This window comes from Mastomys coucha, unplaced genomic scaffold, assembly GCF_008632895.1.
Source record: "Mastomys coucha isolate ucsf_1 unplaced genomic scaffold, UCSF_Mcou_1 pScaffold18, whole genome shotgun sequence".
Taxonomy (NCBI): domain Eukaryota; kingdom Metazoa; phylum Chordata; class Mammalia; order Rodentia; family Muridae; genus Mastomys; species Mastomys coucha.
The window spans coordinates 72,687,018-72,707,958 of record NW_022196900.1 but is presented as its reverse complement, the minus strand read 5'-3'; the positions used below and the strand labels follow the sequence as shown (position 1 = coordinate 72,707,958).

The 20,941-nt window shown below is 40.2% G+C and overlaps 1 protein-coding gene and 1 long non-coding RNA gene across 3 annotated transcripts in view; one reads left to right on the top strand and one right to left on the bottom strand.

The window, feature by feature from the left end:
* Positions 1-23: 23 nt before the first annotated feature.
* LOC116096428 lies at positions 24-5,133 on the top strand. Its single transcript, XR_004121002.1, has 3 exons — positions 24-143; positions 2,242-2,437; positions 4,942-5,133. It is a non-coding gene; the product is annotated as an uncharacterized LOC116096428 (long non-coding RNA).
* Positions 1,337-20,941, bottom strand: part of Stil (STIL centriolar assembly protein) — a 35,240-nt gene continuing 15,635 nt past the window's right edge. The window contains exons 9-14 of one of the 2 annotated variants that reach the window (XM_031378229.1): positions 17,947-18,882; positions 13,300-13,468; positions 10,265-10,499; positions 6,312-6,498; positions 5,560-5,810; positions 1,337-3,380 (exon numbers count right to left, since the gene is read on the bottom strand). In XM_031378229.1, coding sequence (XP_031234089.1) covers positions 2,609-3,380; positions 5,560-5,810; positions 6,312-6,498; positions 10,265-10,499; positions 13,300-13,468; positions 17,947-18,882 — 2,550 coding nt within the window. In that variant the 3' untranslated portion in view covers positions 1,337-2,608. The remainder of the gene's footprint in view (positions 3,381-5,559; positions 5,811-6,311; positions 6,499-10,264; positions 10,500-13,299; positions 13,469-17,946; positions 18,883-20,941) is intronic. The other variant, XM_031378230.1, reaches the window with a different exon arrangement.

The window sequence follows — 20,941 nt, the reverse complement described above, 5'->3', positions numbered from 1 at the left end:
GCTTTCTTCTGTTTCTCCGATGTGCCAGGGTCTTACTAGTTTTACTGTGAGCACTTGACTATGTTGATAGTAGCTACATCACTGCCTCACCAGAGCTCTGACAAAGCATGGCTGCCTTGCTCATCAAGAAGTTCAACATCTTGGTCAGTACCTGGCAGGATCAACATACCTGTTGAATACTGGGGATGGGGTGGGGGTGGGGTAAAAAGGGTCCTTGTGTAGAGGAAGGGTAGAGGGGGCAGTTGCTACTGGGTTAGAGTCTGTGGATGGACATGAGGCTGCTGATTCTAGCACGTTCTGTCTTCTGTAGAGGAGAATTAAGTACGTCTGCTGTACAGGTTTTGGTAAGGCTTTCTATCATAGGAGGAGGGGTGGATACCTGGAAGGATACTTTGGAAGCAGAAAGTCTGCAGGTACAAAGCATAACCTGGAGACTTACTGTGCAGACCTAAAGGCCTCTCGATCTGGAAGGCTAGTAAAAGTCCTGCCCCTGTGAGCATCACCTGGAGAGCAAGGGCAGAGCAGACTGCTAATCTAGGCCCTTGCAGCAGACTCAGTGCTAGCTCTACACCGTGAAGTCATCAGTAGAACCCTTGACCAGAGCTGGCAGTGCCTCTTTCCAGACACTCAGTAACTGGTGGTTCCTGCTCTTGGCTCAAGAGTAAGAAATCCTTCCAGAAGGAAAGCAGAGCAGGGCAGCTTGGATAGTGCAGTTTTAGACAGCAGTATTTGGATCCAGCTCCAGATCCATGTCCGGTGGGAAGCTAGTTCTTCCTAGAGTTCTCTGGCCTCAGGAAGGCTTTCTTTTTCAATTGCTTCAAGATACTTAGAGCTCATTTACATGGGTGAATAGGGGTAGGCCAGGATGCTTCGAAGAACTAGTGTGTGCTATGTGCTGGTGCAGAGCCGCCCTCACACAGCAAGTCCTAAGGAGACAGAAGTGGTCACTGCAGCTTTTCAATATATAGATGACATAACCTTTCTCTTTAGAATCTTTGCAGCTTTTACAAGGCTTACCTAACAGGTCTACCTACTTCCATGGAATGGAGCACTGGGTAGGGGATAGAGAAGACAAGCAACTACAACACAGTCAACAAGCAGGACACTCTAGATGGGGGAGGGGGGAGAGGAAGCCACAGTGGAGTTAGAAAAACTTTCAGAGAGCTGGGCGGTGGTGATGGCCAACTTTTAATCCCAGCATTTGGGAGGCAGAGGCAGAGGAAGGAGGATCTCTGTGAGTGTGACGTCAGCCTAGTCTACAGAGCTAAGTCCAGGGCATCTAGGACGACACAAAGAAACCCTGCCTCAGCAAAACAAACCAGGAGAAGTAGGTTCCTTGCAGTTATGAGACAAGCTTTAATACAGGGCAACCACATTTTAATTTCAGCAGAAACCTACATCTTTCAAGTGAATGAGGATTTTTTTTTCTTTTTTCTTTTTCAACAATTTGAAACAACTTGGGAGGAATGGAAGTAAAAAGTAAGAAAAGAATTAATTACTGACACACTCAATACATGGATAAATCTCAGGATATTACTTGAAGTAAGACAGTACATTTCAAAAGGTAGAATGCCAAATAAAAAATAGTTTTTAAAAGTATAATTCTGCTTATGAAACATTTTTAAAATGATAAAAACATTCTGGTGATGATAAAAAGACCATGGGCTACCAGGGTATGGATGGAAGGAGGACATGTCTTAGGTTAGTGGAAGCTATGTGATGCAATTTCATGTATCTATACACAAAAAATGCAAATCAATGAGTACACATAACACCTCTCTGACTGAGGTATAAAGTTCAGTGCTATAGCACTTTATGTGAGGTCCCTGGGTTCAACCCAGCACTGCCTCGTCCCACCAAATAACAATCCAAGACAATGGAAAGTTCTGCCATTTATTCAGTATTGTATCTAATGTAATTTCTTAGTTTGGAAACAAACTATGATTATGTAAAAAAAAAAACAAAAAACAAAAAAAACAAACAAACCTGTTTTTGGGAGACATAGGGTAAAGTGCATACCTGAGCCAGATGAGAAAGGCAGAATTCTAAGTCTGAAGCCAGTGTAGGCTACAGATTAACCTGAGACCTTCTTTTAAAAATCTATAATTGAGACTACAGCTCAGTGGTCAGGCTCAGTAATGGAGCTCATTAGCACATGCAAGGTCCTGGGGTACAGGGAAAGACATTTAAACTTGATTAGCTGCAGTACCTGATCTTCAACTTGTTTTGCTTCTGTTTTAGGTTCAATGATGCTGAATGAACCCAGCCTTCCCACTAGCAAGCCATCTCACAACTGGGTCAACTACCTCCCAACCCCCAACCAATGTTAATTAGCTACTAACAGGGAAAAGACTCTAAAAGGTTATTAGAATTCCCAAAGGTCATGGCCAGGCAATGATACAAGCCTTTAATCCTACTTAGCACCTGGAAGGCAGAGGTAGGTGGATCTCTGTGAGTTCAAGGCTACTCTGGTCTATGGAGTGAGTTCCAGGACAGCCAGGGCTGCACAGAGAAACCCTGTCTTGAAAAACAAACAAATCCCAAAGGTCTGGCTTCCTTAAGTGCCATCAGTGCATACTTAGTCCTCACATCAAGGAGAAATGAAGAGTTAAAATAACTTTGGTAACTGTCTGAGACGTTTTACATCTAAGAAGGTGCCTACAGAATTCATGCTATTCATTTGCTTTAAAGTCTCAGGAGGCTGCGAGGTTCCAGGAAAAATGTCTCTTTTATTTTCCTTCTCGGGATGACGAGTAAACTCTGCTTTTCCAGTTCGGAGGTTCACTGCTGGGCTTAGCTTAAGATTCCTTAATGAAATAGCAGAATCTTCATTCAAGTGTTCTGTTGCTCTAGGCTGCACAGCTTGGTTTGTGATATTTCTCAATACCGGCACGTCTGTGTGCGTGTCCTCAGAGCACTGAGCTATTTCCCAGGCATTCTGAGAAAGCTCTTTCTCATGACCACATTGCGCAGGTCTGCATGCTGGGTTTCTGTTCAACACATGATCACTCTCACTATCTGCATGGCTGGGAGGCTCCTCTTCATCCTCACTATTGTCACTGCTTTGTAAGAGTCCGTACCTCTTCATGTATTTTTTGGTTGCAAATGACATGTTGCTTGGTGAAACTAAGCTAAGCCCCACTGTGCTTCTGTCTGAATTAATATGCAGAAGACCAAAAGATGAGTCACCGTTATTCTGGTTTGATCGAGCAAGAGACAGTTGTGACAGTTGATTTTCACTTAAGTATTTCAGAGCTATGGCATTTGCCTCCATGCTCAAATCCACACCAGTGGGACTTAAGCTGCTCACGCCAACATTACCAAATGACATGTAGTTTAATCCAGAGATCACTGCTTCTGGGCTGATGCATGCCAAAACACTGAAAGACACAGGAAAGTAAGGCAGCTTTTACCTTATTCAAAATAGCAAGAGTTTCATTCTGCAAAAATAACAGAAGTTCCCACTTTAGTCTGACTGAGGCTTTTAAACGGACTCCCCAGACTTAAGTCCTCACAGTGCAGACACAGTTGAGAGCATTCATCAACCAGGAAGGAGCCCATCTTCACAGTGTGAGTCAGATCACTGACTGACTGACCAGTCTCAGTGTTTTATAGACAGCATGGACATAGGATGCCAATGTGAGGAAGGACATTACCAAGCTAGGTGTGGTGCTGCAGGCCTGCTATCCCAGCCTCAGGCTGGATAATCAGTTAAGGCCAATCGAGGCTACACAAAACCTGTTAAAAGCACAACAAAGCCAAACAAAAAAACCAGCCCCCCCAAAACAACAAAGAAACCCCAAAAAACAAACCAAACAAAAAGCCAACTCTCTCCCAAACACCAAGTACAACAGAACAGAAAGCAAAAATAGAAAGAAAAAATACATTATATTATCCAATATTTACTTACTCCCTAATGGGAATATTAATCATGTCTGTAATAGGAAGCTGAGGCAACAGAATTATATACAGAATTATATACTGGTCTATACAATGAGTTGCTCAAACAAACTCGATTCTGCATGGAAAGGATGGGAAGTTATGAATCCAAACAGGTATATGTAGTTCTTTCTCATGCTTTTTTCCTTAAACATTATTTTAATTTTATGTATATAAATGTTTTGCCTGTGTGTACATATGTACATCCCATATGTGCCTGGTACCCGAGAGGTTAGAAGAGAGCCCTGGATCCCTTGGAACTGAAGAAATCACTATGTGGTCACAGATGTTTGAGTCTGTCTCTCAGTACAGAAATGAAAAAACGTCAGGGCTGGGAAAGGCATTCACTGCTGAGCTCAGTGCCACATGGTGGAAGAAAAGAGCTGACTTCAAATTGTCCCTTGATATCATTCAGAGAGAGAGAGAGAGAAAGAGAGAGAGAGAGAGAAACAAGTGTATTAAAAGAGAAAATATTCAAAAGTGTTAGCCTCATTCTCCTGTACTATTGGTAAAGATCAAAATGAATATAAATATTTGGCAAGCAATGATAAAACACTAATTATAACTAATTTGAGCAAGCACTTGCAGGATGACATACACTTAGCACTGACTTAAACAGTACATAAAAATTCAGAGAGCATGAGGGCTCAACATACTATTTAATGCACGGGTACAACAGAATATAATGCAGCTAGTAATGGCACGAGAAAGGGCCTGGGAAGGTGGGTGAGTGCCAAGAGCATTTGCTGCTCTTCTAGAGATCCAGTTCAGTTCCCAGCATCCACCCAAATAACACCGCTAGGAAAATATGAAAGAAATATACAAAGTAACTGACTCTGACACACTGACGAGTTTGAGGGAAGGGGAGCCTTCGCATTTTATATTGTCTCATCTTGTTTGTTTTTTTAAACTAGGAAGTTTTGTTAGTTTTCTAATAACTAAAACAATTTTCAGAATACTAGCTTAATAATATAATTTCCAGGTTTTATCCTCTTTTTACAGGTGTATATATGCTGAGGTCATCTTTGGTAAAGAGGTATCTAAACAGAAGGGTCTAATGGTTGGCTATACACTGCCACCAGGAACTGGTGTGACATTCTACCACCTCCAGGAAGATGTTCAGACACTGCCAATAAAACTCATTTCTCGGGGCTGGAGAGATGGCTCAGTGGTTAATAGCACCAACTACTCTTCCAGAGGTCCTGAGTTCAATTCCCAGCAACCACATGGTGGCTCACAACTGTCTGTAATGGGATCTGATGTCCACTTTTGGTGTGTCTGAATAGAGCAATGGTGTACTCATACACAAAATAAATAAATCTTAAAAAAACAAAACAAAACAAAACACCTCATTTCTCTTTTCCAGTATTTTGTTAGCAACTTTAGCTTGGAAAGATACCAATAAAAGGATAAATCAATAGAACCACTACCATCAGGTATCTTTTCTATGTAACCTCCTCCCACTAGAAGACTGGAAAATGTAAAGATGATATTTGCATTCCACACATAGCAGGCTCTCAATAAACGACGAGTCAGCAGAGCTGAGCTGCAAGCACACACTCTCCAGGAGTGCTGCAACACACCTAACATTTATTCATCTTCAAAACAAAACCTACTTACCTGGCATGATCCACCTTCTGTGCATTTTTCTTCACGTTAGTAGGAGAGTCGACTTCCACTCCGAGGCTCCTTAGCTGTTTAATGGTTGCACTGAGCACACAGTCCTTATCTACCAGTCCTGAACTGTGAGTTTTTTTCCTTGCATGCTGAGTATTCTGAGTTTGGGTGCATTCGCGGTTGATAACTGCTGCTTTGGTAGGTGGTTGATCGGTTTCTTGGGAGGAGTTACTTAGTAGGTGGTTCACTTGACCCTATGGAAAGAAAAGGAATGCATCTAAAAATCACTAACCCTCTGAAGATCATTTTTTTAAAAACCGATTTGCTCATTATGTATTTATATGCCCGTGTGTGCCATTGTAGGTGGTTGTGAGCCACCTGATCTGGGGTCCTCCAGTAGAGAGCGAGCTTTGTGAGCTGCCCACTCTCAAGCACACAACTTTAAGATTTGAGGAAAATGCCACACAGAAGGCTAAATATTATCTTCTCAAATTCCATAAAGTATCTAGTATACTTGTAATTATACAGTTTTTTTTTCTTTTTCATTAGAGACAAACGTTTGTTCTTGCTAAGTATCTGATGACCTAGAAAGCTTACAATTTATGTTATCAAAATTTATGAAAATCTAAACAATTTCATATTGTAATTGTTAGTGGTCAAAGATGATTTTATTTCAAGGTCTCATTCAGTTTAAATCTAAACTAGTATTTCCTATACTAAATAAGCACTTCACAAAAATAAAAGAGTCTACTTACCAACAAGTCCTGGTAAATTTTCTGGTTATCTGATGGCCCGGGAGGCTCAACTTTTGCTCCCTGTGGTGACTCAGTGCTGTTACTGGCTCCCTCTGTTGGCACAGTCTGTAAACACATGCTTCGAGCCAGCAAGGCATTCGGGAAGAACACAGGAACATCAGGTTCTTTTCTCTGCTCTGAAGAGCTGCTGGAAAGGACATGCAGGGTTAACAGACATGAAATCACTTTTCACGTATATTTGAAGTGCAGTTCTTTTGGAAGAAAGTAGTAAAACGCAAGCAGTGCTTTCTTATCAACTCTTCCAGATCATCGTACTGTTCTATTTTAAGTTACCATTCACTGAAGGCTAGAATAAGCTACTGATATTGTCTACATCTGATGCAGAAAAAACTTTTAGGATATCATCTTAAAGATATAATTTTCTCATCTGAAGTTTTAAAATAGAAAAGATCCTTGTTAATTCAAGATTCATAAGCCACAATTATCATATTATTTAGTTGGTGGTATTTCTTCTTTATGTTTTTGGGTTTTTTGTTTGTTTGTTTTTTCGAGACAGGGTTTCTCTGTGTAGCCCTGGCTGTCCTAAACTCACACTGTAAACCAGGCTGGCCTCAAACTCAGAAATCCACCTGTCTCTGCCTCCTAAGTGCTGGGATTAAAGGCGTGCGCCACCACCGCTCGGCTAAACTCATCTTTAGAGACTGCTCCAACACTGATGTAGGAGCCAGGGAGCTAAGTGACACCCATGAATCCCCAGCCATGAGAGCAACAGCAGAGTCAGCCCACAGGCTGTGCAACAGCACCAAACCCACCATGGACAGCTCTGGATATGTTTTTTTAGGACAAGGTTGTTCTTTTTTGTTTTTTTTGTTTTTTTTTTTTTGAGACAGGGTTTCTCTGTTTAGCCCTGGCTGTCCTGGAACTCACTCTGTAGACCAGGCTGGCCTCAAACTCAGAAATCCGCCTGCCTCTGCCTCCTAAGTGCTGGGATTAAAGGTGTGTGCCATCACCGCCCGGCAGGGCAAGGTTGTTTTTTATATAGTTTGTGATGGTGTCATATTCATGATTGTCCTGCCTCCATATTCTAAGTGCCACCACATCTGGCCTAGAGATAGTATTGATCCTAAATAAATGTATTATATGTTGAAAAAAGAGAATTAGATCTTCATCTTGTTTATGTTACAATCAATAAAGCTGATTATAATTGTCCTGAAAAAGCAATTAGTTTTTCATTCTATTAGTTAAATTAGGTCCTTTTATGAAGTTTTTAACTACCAAAGGATTGGAGATTTTAAAAAATTTGAAAACCTTGACAATTTTAGGAAGTATTCTGTAGTTAAGTCAAGGAAGGGCTGAAAAGATGGCTTGGTGGTTAAGAGTACTGGCTGCTCTCTCTCCAAGAGGACCTGGGTTTGGTTCCCAGCAACCACATGGTGGCTCATATTCATCTGTAACTTTAGTTCTAGGGGATCCGATGCCCTCTTCTGACCTCTGCAAGTGACAAGAAAGCACATGGCATATAGATATACATGCAAGTAAAATACACACATAAAATGAGTTAGTTAAAAAAGAGAATTGAGTTTCTGACATTATTTCAAATAAAATATATACAGATTTGGAACTCTGTCAATAAGCATTTATTTAGACATAAACATGAGCTGGACATGGCAGTGCATATCTATAATTCCAGCCCTCAGGAGGCTGAGGCGGGAGGATCATGGGTTCAAAGCCCACTTCTGATACATATTAAGTTGTAGGAAAGTCTGAATGAATGAATAAATGAGCTTACATGGAGAGTTCCTGTGTCAGAGATAGAGAAATATCTATGCTTACCACCCTGCTCCAGGAGCAGTCTAGCTGGGCAGATTTACACACAATGAACATTACTTGAACCTCTGATTAAAACAGTATTATGAAATTAAAGGCACGTTTCTCTTAGTTTTTTGGAGGTACACATTTACTGTTTTAACTATTATATAATCAATAATTTTAAACATCAATTAGTATCAGACAACTTTTAACTTGAAATCTATTGCTTGTCCCATGCTGCTTCACATTCAAGTCCTCCTTCCTTCTTCTCTAGCTAAGTTCACGGCATTGCCTGAGGTATTCTAGCTGTTCTCCTTACCCTCCAAGTGAGGCCACTTTCAGCCTACTTGTTCCCTGTTACACAGGGAACAGCCAATCTCTCAACTACTCCCTCTGAATCCCACCTTCAGCTTGCCACAAAACAACCAGAAATACCTTCAAAAATGAAAACCAGATTACAGAACTCCACTATCTAACATCTTCCTTTATTTTAAAGAACATGGAAAAATCTAAGCCCACAAAGTTCTATCCAATCTGGCTCCCTCTCCATCTTTGATCTTATTTCCTATTCTTTCCTGTTCAGTCACTATGTCCAGCTCTGCTGGAATATCTGCTTGTTTCTAGACATCTCAAGCTTATATGCCCTAGCTAGGGTCTTTATATACTCGCCATTTCCGCCAACCAGAGCATTCTTCTCAGTGATCATGTCAGGACTGGCTCTTTATCATTCAGTCCCAGAGCCTTGCTCTGCTACTCTGCTGAATACAATCCATGTCACACTCCGCCATCATCCCGTGTACACCACCTGAGGGCTCTGCTTTCTCTTCCTTAGGAGCAGTGGTCACCTCATGAAACCATCTCATTTTATTGCTTATGTGGTTATGGGAGCTCTGCTTTACTCACTGTCTGATCACTATGTGCCAGGTGTGCTGCAGCTCATGCTAAAAGTTCAAAGAACTCTTGCCAAATTTACCGAGGAGCTAAATCAATTTCTTGGGAATCATTACTTTAATAGAAAATATCATTTTCTATTAAATTCAAAAATTTCAAACTCAAGTGAAAACCATTTAACAAAATACCATATACAATCTGTTTCAGAAATTACCATTTTGTCAATTTTGTTCACCCCACCCTCCTTTTTTTCAAGACAAGGTTTCTCTGTGTACCCCTGGCTATCCTGCAACTCACTCTGTAGACCAGGCTGGCCTTGAACTCAGATATCCACCTGCCTCTCCCTCCTAAGTGTTGGGATTAAAGGCTTTGTTTCTATGCTTTGTCAGTTCATCTATTGTTTTAAAACAAACATAGGATAAACATATAAAATGATATTTTATATGTTGTTGTCTTTTTCAAATATAATTGCACTGTCATTTGGAACCCTGTACTATTAGAATCTCTAAGGTGAGGTTTGAGAACACAGAAGCTGAAGCTTCTTAAGATGTTGTGACTCACTCAGATTAGCAAACTCAGTAACTGGCATATAGGCATAGTTGAAAGTTTTCTTTGAGATTTTCTGTTATGCTGACTCTTACCATGTAAAGATGTCAATGAAAATGCACTAAGCTTATCAGTGTCTCAAAAAGGAAGAAAATTAACGTATTTGTGACGGTTATAAATAATAGTCCATAGTATATTTCAGATTTGCAAAGCTGATTCAAAATTTTTTTGCCACAAAAAGTATATGAGGTCATAATTTTGATTGCCAGATTTAATTATTCTCTACTATGTATATAAATATGAAATTATATTCTAAGCAGGGCAAAGAGGCACATGCCTTTAATCCTAGCACTTAGGAGGCAGAAACAGGCAAATCTCTTGTGAGTTCAGGGCCACTCTATACATAGTGAGTTCTAGGACAGCTAGAGATACATAGAAAGACTAGGGGCCGGGCAGTGGTGGCGCAAAGCCTGGTCTACAGAGTGAGTTGCAGGACAGCCAGGGCTATACAGAGAAACCCTGTCTCAAAAAAACAAGAAAAAAAAAGAGAAAGAAAGAAAGACCTGGTCTTAAATAAACACCGCCCCCACCTTCCACCCAACAAAACAAAACCAATCCCTGAATATAAAATATATTCAATCCATAGCACTGTAAAAAAAGAAAATGTTTAAAAAAATAGCATGAAACAGTAAATGGAAGGTTCTTACTTAGATTCAGGAACTGGCTGATTAAATTCTTCCACAGCAAGGTTGCTTTCTTCAAAACTAGGAATGTCAACTGCTTTTAAGGAAGATGCACTATCTGGAAGACTTGTCGCTTCATTATTAATATCTACAGAAAAATTCATGTCTTCACTGGAAATCTTGGTATCATTATCATCTTGCTTCAGCTGTGAGTCAGGCTCTTGATCACCACCTGCTGCATTCCAAAACAAGCTGGCACCTAAGGGGTTAAATTAGTTCAGCCCTTAGAACAAGCATTCAACTAGAAAAAGAATGAATGTAAAAGCTTGTAAAGAACACCCACATTATCTTAACAAAATCACACTGTTTCAAATTACCTTTAAAAATGCCTCAAAGAGAAGTAGGTGGAAGGTAGGAAGACAAGAAACCAGTGGCAAAGGGAAGGGGACATCTATGTCCTGCCTGCTCAAGAGGAGGCTCGGCTTCTCAAATGAAGGCACAGAGCACTCAACAAGCTGAGGTAGGAGGGTCCTGAGTGGGAGGGTAGCCTAGGGTATGTAGCAAGTTTAAGGCCAATCTGTGCTACATTAGTAAGACCCTGTCTCAAAGTAAAATGAAAATACTGCAGGAGAAAGAAATTTACATGAGAAAAAAAAAACCTGTAAATTCATAGATTCTCTGGTTTTGTTCTAAATAACTGTATTAGAGGTGCACAAGGCACAAATACTGTGAGGCAGGTATTTACAAATCAAGTGCTTTGGGGGTAAGGAGACATCTCAGTGTGTGATCTGCTTGCATGAGGACCCCTAAGCACCCATGTAAAAGCCACCAGAAGGCAAGGCCAGCAGCCTAGCTGAAAAAGCAAGTTCCAGGGTTACTGAAAGAAAGCAACCAGGTGGTGATGTATACACCTTTAGCACTCAGGAGGCAGAGGCATGACATCTGAGTCCAAAGCCGGCCTGGTCAATAAAGTGAGTTCCAGGACAGGCAAGACTACACAGAGAAATCCTGTCTTGAAAAACCAAAACATACATACATACATACATACGGATAGACAGACAGAGCAGAGCAGAACAGAACAGAGCAGAGCAGAGCAGAGCAGAGCAGAGCAGAGCAGAGCACAACAGCAAATGAGAAGACAGTGTGATCAAGTTCTGGCATCTATTCACACCTACAAGGTTGAGCATACCTGCACACATATGTGTACACAAAACATATGTACACATGTACATAAAACACATACTTAGAAAACCAACAACCTGGTGTTTCTCTAATGTAATGAGAGCGTTTGTCCGTGTTTTTAGAGCTTCTCTACACACCACGTTTCTACTTTCTGTTACACAAACTCACTTCATTTTCCCTTAGCCTCACCACTTCTGTGAAGTCTCAGTGGTTAAGAGCACTTGTTCTTACAGAAGACCCGAGTTTGGTTTTCAGTCCTCACGTGGATTCACAACCAGCCTTCTAGAGGACCTAACTACCTCCTCACCTACACTTCACTAGCGTCAGACATATAGCTGGTGAACATACATACATACCTATACTCATACACATAAAATCGATCTAGAGAGAAAAAGAGATTTATAAAAGTAAGACAGTCATCTGTACTCTACCTCAAATAATCTCTTGCACCATGACCTATGTACAATTTCCAATCTGGGAAACACTGCTAATGCAGTGGTTTGAAGAAGCAAAAAAATTTAAGTCAAAATGGTTTCTTTTTTCCTTTCATTTTGTTTTTGAGTCAAGGTATAGAGCCCAATCTGGAACAAACTCAAGGCCTTCCAGAGCACTTAAACTATAGGCATGCACCATCATGAAAACATTTTCTACTTTGAGTGACTTTATGAAAATAAATCATAACATCATCAAGGTTTAAATGTGCATTCATATTTTTTAGAAAAAAATTTGAAAAGTTGTAAAAGTCCTGCTTACTTTATACCTTTAGAGAAAGTTAAGTACATGTAAAATAAATATGCTCCTAAAAGTCTCCTAATTAAAATGACTGTCAATAATTCATTTTGGAATGGGTCCATGATCACAGGCCTTTAATTCCAGTACTTGGGAAGCAGAGGTCAGAGGCTCTCTGTGAGTTCCATGATAGCTCGGTTTATAGAGCAAGTTTCAAGGCAGACAGGACTACATAGAGACCCTATCTCAAAAAACCCAAACAAGTCAAAACAAAACAAGACAAACCCCAAAACGTAAACATTTCACTTGTCACTTTAAATTGTGTAAGATACAAAAGTGGGTAAGCCATTTCCAAGTCCTAAGAAGTGGTCTAGTGATAGACACAGATGATAAGAAACTACAATAGCCAGGCAGTGGTGGCACACATCTTTAAGCACAGCACTTGGGAAGTAGAGGCAGGTGGATCTAAATTTGAGGTCAACCTGGTCTAGAGTGAGTTCCAGGACAGCCAAGGCTACACAGAGAAACCCAGTCTTGAAACCCTTCCCCCAAAAAACAAACCAACGAAAACAAGTGAGAAACTACAGTACAGTAAGTGCAGAATTTTATAAGACAGAAAAACACTGCACTTTTTTCCCTTTCTTTGGTGTGTGTTCTGTATGAATGTGTAAAAGCGTGAGCACACACGCAAAAGGATATGGATGTCATATGCTAGAGGTCTCTAGCATATGACAATGCTAGGTGTCTTTCCACCACTCTCTACCCTACTTTTTTGAGAATTGAAGAGCTCACAGGCTGGGCAGGACTCACTAGCCAGAGAGCTCCAGGGATCCTTCAGCCTCCCCAGTGTTAGGATTATAGATGCACATTAACTATGCCCCTGGCTTTTTATGTGGGAGCTACAGATCTGAACTCAGATCCTTATGCTTATGTGGCAGGCACCACACTAGGCCATCTCCTTATCTCTTCCTCCATTCCTTTCTTTCAAAAGGCAAACATGAGAGGCACAAAAATCTAATTTCTTTTTTTTTCTTTTTTCTTTTTTCTTTTTTTTTTTGGTTTTTCGAGACAGGGTTTCTGTATAACTCTGGCTGTCCTGGAACTCACTCTGTAGAAACTAATTTCTTACAATTAAAAAAAAAAGTTACCTGTGCTCACAGCAATGCTTACACTTTTTCTCACGTGCAAGCCAGGTGAAGGCTGTGCTTCCATGGAAACAGGCTCCATGTCTCTTGCCGCTTTCACAGTGTCTTCCGCAGTGGCTACTGTCTTATGGGAGCCGGGATCTAGAGACTGTGCTTCTAATAAGCGCTGAATCTGTATCAATTACAAACATGCATTGACCAGGCAATACAGCAATCAACAAAACTGGCAGCAGAGTTTAGTAACAAATTACAAATCCTCCAGTCATTACAGAGCTGACTTTTAACTATATTTTCTTACAATACAATTAAATCATACTATGAGACTTATTTAGTGTAGAAAGCCATATCATTAGTTACTAAGACCCACTTTCACTAAGTATAAATTTAAAAGTGAAACTTACAGGTGATTAGATTAGTATTTATAAGTTAAAATTTTATTCAAATACTTTAAATTAATATACTTCATTCCTACTTCATTTATAAATCAATTAAGAATGGGAAAGGAGGCATACCTTGAATTTCATGTACCCAAAATTGAGGATTTTACACAAGATTCCTTTTATAAACTTTAGTCAAAATTGTTCATGTTTGGCCAGTCTGAACCAAAACAGTAACAAGCAATAGGTAACAATGACTGACTCCTTCTTGTCTGTAAGACACTTGTACTACAAATGATTTATGTTAGGCGGATGGCTGTTTTGTTTGCATCACTTACATGCCTGGTGGCCATGAAGGCCAGAAGACAGCATTGGCCCCTGGGGCTTGAGTTGTAAGCAGTTGTGAGCTACCATGTGGATACCGGGAATTAAAGCCAGGTCCTCTGGAAGAGGACCAGTGCTCTTAACTACTGAGCCATTTCTCTAGCCCTATATCACAGATTTTATGTGTAAGTTTTACATTTCATGAGCCTTCCCTCCTCCTTTTCTTTTCTTTTTTTTTTAAAGATTTATTTATTATTATATGTAAGTACACTGTAGCTGTCTTCAGACACTCCAGAAGAGGGCGTCAGATCTCATTACTGATGGTTGTGAGCCACCATGTGGTTGCTGGGATTTGAACTCAGGATCTTTGGAAGAGCAGTCAGTGCTCTCAACCGCTGAGCCATCTCTCCAGCCCTCCCTCCTCCTTTTCAAGTGGAGATATTATTTACATACCTTAGAATTAACCAATTCTGAAGTTCATAGTATAGTCACAAAATGTGAAACAATAATCATTATTAATTCCAAGACATTTTTAAACCGTAAAGGCATCTATCTCCACTCACTATCATCCCTTACCACTCCTCTCCTGACCTTTGGACCCACTAATACACCTTCCAGTTCTCTGTGTTTGCTGATTTTGGACATTTCATATACACAGAACTAAGCTAATTGCCTGCCATCTTTCTCTTTACATAAAGCTTCCAAGACTAATCACAACATTGATCAGTGCTTTTGACTGTGGAATACTCCACCGTATGAATATGGATTGAGTTTATCCATCAATCAAGCTGATGGACAACCAAGCTCCTGATACTTGGACCTATTGTGAATATTGCTGTGGACATTTATATACAAGGGATTTTTTTTGTTCTGCTCTCGTTTTGTTGTTTTAAGATAGGGCCTCGCTGAAGTCCTAGGTGATGTATGCCTTGCTTTGTTGCTCGGGCTGGGAACACTCCCTCCATCTCCTAGGGTACCACCATAGCAGCTTATGTACAGGGTTTTTAACTTTTCTTGAATATATACTGGAATGAGGAACATCCCCCTTTATTTGGTTTGTTGTTGATTATTTTTTTAAATATTTCTAATTCCCTACAAATGGTATTATTATGATTAACTAGTTAATTTTAGTAGACTATCAATCAGGTTGCTTTTCCTATATTGACTGGAAAATGAATTAGAATCTAAGGAATCTGTTCAATTCATCTACCTACTCCATTAAGGATTAAACAAACAAACAAAAGACTGAAATACTAGAATAGGAACAATTTTGGGTATCCTTTTGTACACAAGGCAAATGCTCCACCACTTGGGCTATAGGCCAAGTCTGAGTGTCTCTGGACTTATTTGACTTCACAATTTACTTCTACAGGGCCAGTGAGATGACTCAGGGGTTTAGGGCATTTGATTTTGATCCCCAAGACCCATGTATTGGAAGAAGAGAACTGACTCCTCTAAACTCATGACTTCTACAAGCACATCATGGCCCTCATAAACACACACACACATACACACACACACACACACACACACACCAAAATAAACATAATAAAAAATTTTAAGTTTACATCTAGGGAGGATCTATGGTACAGTGATATTAGCACATATGCAACTAAAATGTAAGTAAAAGATGTAAATAAGTAAGCTGGAAAGGTGGCTCAGCTGTTTAAGCCTAAAGGCTCACAATTGAAAGATGTAAATACATAAATAACATAAAAAGTAAATGCACTGAGTCAGGGAGTGATGGCGTACACCTTTAATCCCAGCATTCAGGAGGCAGAGGCAGGTGAGTACCTGAATTCAAGGCCAGGCTGGTCTACAGAGTTCTAAGACAGCCTGGAATAACAGAGAAACTTTGTCTCAAAAACATCCTCGTCGTCATCGTCATCATCATCATCAACAACAACAACAACAGCAGCAAGAAGCCCCGAAAATAAACTATAAGTATAGTAGTCACTGACTGGTATACTGTCTGCAATAGAAGACAGTTCAAATTGTTGATAATTAGAAAATTCATGTGTACTCTTAGAAAATGATCCAATGTAATAAAGTTCTTTATGTACTCAAAATGGACAGGTCTGAAAGTTACCTGGGGTTGGGGAAATAGCTCAGCTGGTGAAATGCTTACCTGCAAACATGAGGATCCGAGTTTGATCCCTAGCACCCAAGTAAAAGGCAGGTGGAGACAGGCAGACCCTCAGGCTCCCAGACCAACCAGCCTAGCCTATACCCAGCCCTACTGAGAGACTGTCTCAAAAACACTTAAAACATACACAGAGGGGCTGGAGAGATGGCTCAGTGGTTAAGTACACTGACTGCTCTTCCAGAGGTCCTGAGTTCAATTCCCAGCAACCACATGGTGGCTCACAACCATCTGTGTCTGAAGTCAGCTACAGTGTACTCACACACATAAATCTTTAAAAAAACTCAAACAACAATTCCAACGGACTCTGAACAAATATACAAAGAACCACTGGATTGTACATTGTAAAAAGGTAAATTGTGTGATATCTGAATTATGTATCAATAACACCAAAATATATTTATTCCCTATCTCATTACCCTCTTTAGACATCTCAATTCTTTCTAGAGGAAACTACTATCAATAGTTCAATGTTTCTTCCATGTCTCCTGTTCTTTCATTCATATTTAGACATTTATATAAAGCTTTAATCCATTTAGATTAAGTATTACTCTGAAATTGTTATCACCTACAAAGTATTTCTTGTCCTTCTCTGTCTGATGATGATAATAATGATAAACGCAAGGTGGACAGCTCCCGAGAAACAACATGTAAAGCTGACCCTAGGCCTCCACATTAATGTAAACATTTTCTGTCATATTTTGTGTGACGATAATCTAGATAAAAGCTCACACTCTATAAATAAACACTGTAAGTAGTTAAGGTTTCTAAATGGCTTAACAGATCTCTTTAGGTTATCTTAAAGTCTTTTTTTAGGTAAGACAGAAAATTCAGTGTGGAAATATTAATTAAATATATTAACATTTTTGGTTTAATATTTAATGATTTATCAAAATCCAAATTTATGTAACCTCAAAGAATTTATCTCTATTTAAATAAAAAAGCTGGGCCTACAGAGAAGGTTCCCAGCATCCTTATCAGGTAGCACACAACCACCTGTAACTCTAATTCCAAGGGATACAATGTCCTCTGCCTCCTCTGGCACAGGCATGTATATGGCGTACATAAACTCATCCAGATATACACACATATACTTAATTAAAGAGTCATCTAAAAATAAAATAAAGTAGAATTTTCTCAGGTGTCTGTATCCAAAGTATTTTAAGCAGAATTGAAAATCTTTTGTCTTTTTTAAAATTGTTTTAATAAAAGATTTAAAGTTTTTACTTAACTTTAACTACTAAGCCATCTCTCCAGCCAAAGCCTCCTTTTAAAAGATAGGGTCTCATTGAGCCTGGAATGGCCTCAGAAAGCTTTAAAACAAAGATTTTTCTAAATAATACATTATGCAGAGCAGTCACATATTTGTATAGTAACTAGGCTAAGAAAAAACCTCAAGTATACATTTCCAGTTATTTTTGCTCTCATTGTCTAGAGAGAGAGATCTGGTTTGGGATATGTATGTGGAAGCAGGATGTTGATGAGAAGTGAGGGGGAAAAGGCAAACTCAGACTCAACTTCAAAGAAGGATAAATTAAAAAAAAGGCCTGAAGAGAGGGAACATTTTAGAATAAAATTAGTAGAACAAGTCTCATACAGACACAGAGACAGCTAGATACAGTGGTACACATCTATAAATCCAAGTATGTGGTAGGTAGAGGAAAGAGTATCTTACGGTAAAGACCTAGGCTCCTGGACGACAGGTTCAAGGCCTAGGACTCATGAGACCACATCTCAAAAAAACCCCAAAAAACAGATGTGTCAAATATTAAGAATTTAAGAGTACTGACAAAGCTTCACACAAACCTGTGCCTGAAGTAGTCTCAGCTGCCTGTCTTGCTCTGTAACAAAGCGATATGCATCAGGAGACAGTCCCATCATGCCATTGTCTGGTGCTGTACTGGGTGTGTGCATGCACATGGCCCAGGGATGTGGCACACACGAGTCCACATGTGAAGGTCCTGCCACAGGGGATTGTTCTCCATTGTTGTGGGGAGAGTAGGTACCCATGCCTCCTTGCTTCGTGGTAACAGGGCTACTTGATGAGTGGATGGCATTAGGACACAGAGATGGGCATCCACCTGAATGAAAGAATGCATGTTTTGGAAGGGCTTCAGATCGGAGGTCTTGAATGGATCCTACTGTATTTCCCTGCCAAGAATTTATTGTACTATACTGAATATGGCCATGATGCTGACAACAGTTGCAGACATTTGTGGGATAGTAAGATGGCAATGAAGGAGTGGGTGCTTGAAGCTCCATCGGTCTTGCTGAATTATGGGGTGAAAAAACAAGATTGTGTGGGTGGGCTGGCGGAGAAAGAGAGGGCTGCCTAGAGTCCAACATAGAAGGTCTCACGGGGTAGTCTTCCTTTGGCATGCTCCCAGCAGAGACTGCTTGAAGTTTCTCAGCTCCATCGGGAGACGGCACATTGAGAGATGGTTTAGCATTAGTGTTCCTGCATTGGAGACTCTCACTCTTACAGGTAGATGGCTGCTTCCCTCTGCACTGTCTTAAAGCAGTGTCCTGGCCTAGCTGATTTGGTAGTCCTCTCAGGAAAGGCTCCCCAATGTTAGTTTCTGAGCCGTGTTTGGCATCACAAAGCTCAGGCTGTGATGGCTTAATCAACAAAGGCTTCTCCATAGTCATCCTTTCCAAAGGGTTAGCCTGGTTACTCAATTCTGTGAAGTTGTTGTCTAACACAAGCGAAAGTTCAGGAACAGACGGCTGGATCTTAGAAATCTATAAATGGAAGCAAAAAGGAAATTCTTAGAAAATTTATTTGCGCCGGGCAGTGGTGGTACACGCCTTTAATCCCAGCACTTGGGAGGCAGAGGCAGGCGGATTTCTGAGTTTGAGGCCAGCCTGGTCTACAGAGTGAGTTCCAGGACAGCCAGAGCTACATGGAGAAACTCTGTCTCGAAAAAGTCAAAAAAAAGAAAATTTATTTGCTCTATTTTCCGTAGATAAGTATATGCCAAATAATATTCAATTACATATTAAGATTTGTTCACTACTGAGGCCATCAACCATTATTCTGGGTACAAGGCAAGCAGAAGTACAATATACAGTGTTATTGCTCTCACATATATATAAAATGAAAAATTTTGGGTTTCTTTGGAGACTCAGTTCTGTCATGTGATTTTCTTGTGGAAGCTGTCTTATGAGAGGATGTTTTGCTGCAAAAAGACAAGTGACATTTTTATGGAAGCTGTCTTGTATGTGATGTTTTGTTGGAGTGGGCACTTGAGAAGGCACATGATGTTTAGAAAGAATATAATATAACCCCAGAGAGTGAGCGGATACTCTCACACTGGCTCATCTTGTAACACTTTGCTGCTCTTCGCTAACCTTGGTTGTCATGACTTGTAGAGACCGCCCCGGAGAGCTCCTTCCTGTGGTATTCCAGCTGCTTCTTGCTGCTTCCTCAGACTCCTGCCAACTCAGCAGTCTCAAAGTTTCTTCTGGACCTAGCCACTGCTATGATTTGTGTTTGGTGTTTGCCGACTGGACTGGACCGCTCATACCCTGACAACGAAGATTGGAATTGCCCCCCAAAACTACTTCTAAACAGGTCCACATCCCTGTTTCCTATTAACCTTTCTATCTCTGGTAGGCAGGCTAGAAGTGGGTTGAAAAACCCTTATTAAAATTGGTTTTAAAAAATATAAGCCTAGACGGGTGGTGGTGGTGGCACACGCCTTTAATCCCAGCACTTGGGAGGCAGAGGCAGGCAGATTTCTGAGTTTGAGGCCAGCCTGGTCTACAGAGTGAGTTCTAGGCCAGCCAGGGCTACACAGAGAAACCCTGTCTCGAAAAACAAAAAAACAAAAAACAAAAAAAAATGCCTAACACGTTTACAAATATTCCTCCTACTTATTTAGTTTTTTGAGACCAGGTCTCTCTATATAGCCCTGGCTGTCCTGGAACTCACTATGTAGATCAGGGTGACCTCAAACTCAAACCTTTAATCCCAGCACTTTAAAGGCAGAGGAAGGCGGATCACTTGCCTGGTCTACAAAGCCAATTCCAGAACAGCCAGGACTATACACAGAGAATATTCTACTAATATTAAATAAGAGATGAGAGAGAATATTAAATCCAACCGATATACTATAATTTTTTGGAAGCAGTGTTAGGGATTTTAATATGGATTTTAAGCCTGAAGGTTAAGAGAAAGAGAGGAAATTTAAGATGCCCAAAAATGTGGGCGTGGACTTCTCAAGGGAGAGTTGCCAACTATATTAATTTTCCTTTCCTTTCAGTTAAGTTCAATTAAGATAAACATTTCTAAAATAGCTCACTAGTTGGTAGCAATTAAAAAACAGTATGACAATCAAGGGTTATTGGCAAGTAACTTCTAGATGCAAGCAGGATTTTCTCTGAGGACAGTAACAACACTGTCAGGTTCTGGTGACACAGAATGCAGAGTCTTCATGATTGATAAAAGCACCAAATTCTGAAGCCAAAGTCCCAGATTTGGAATTCCAGCTTTACTGCTTACTAGTTATGTGAGCATGGACAGCCGGCAACTGAAACCTCAGTTTTCTTACACCTATATATACACTATTACCTATATATGAACATATATATATATTATTACTTGAATTATATGCACCTGTGAGATACATATTTATATTCCTACATAACGATATAACTTTATAGTAGTCAGAATAACCCCTATATAAGGATGAAGTGCCGGGCGGTGGTAGCGCACGCCTTTAATTCCAGCACTTGGGAGGCAGAGGGATTTCTGAGTTCGAGGCCAGCCAGGGCTATACAGAGAAACCGTGTCTTGAAA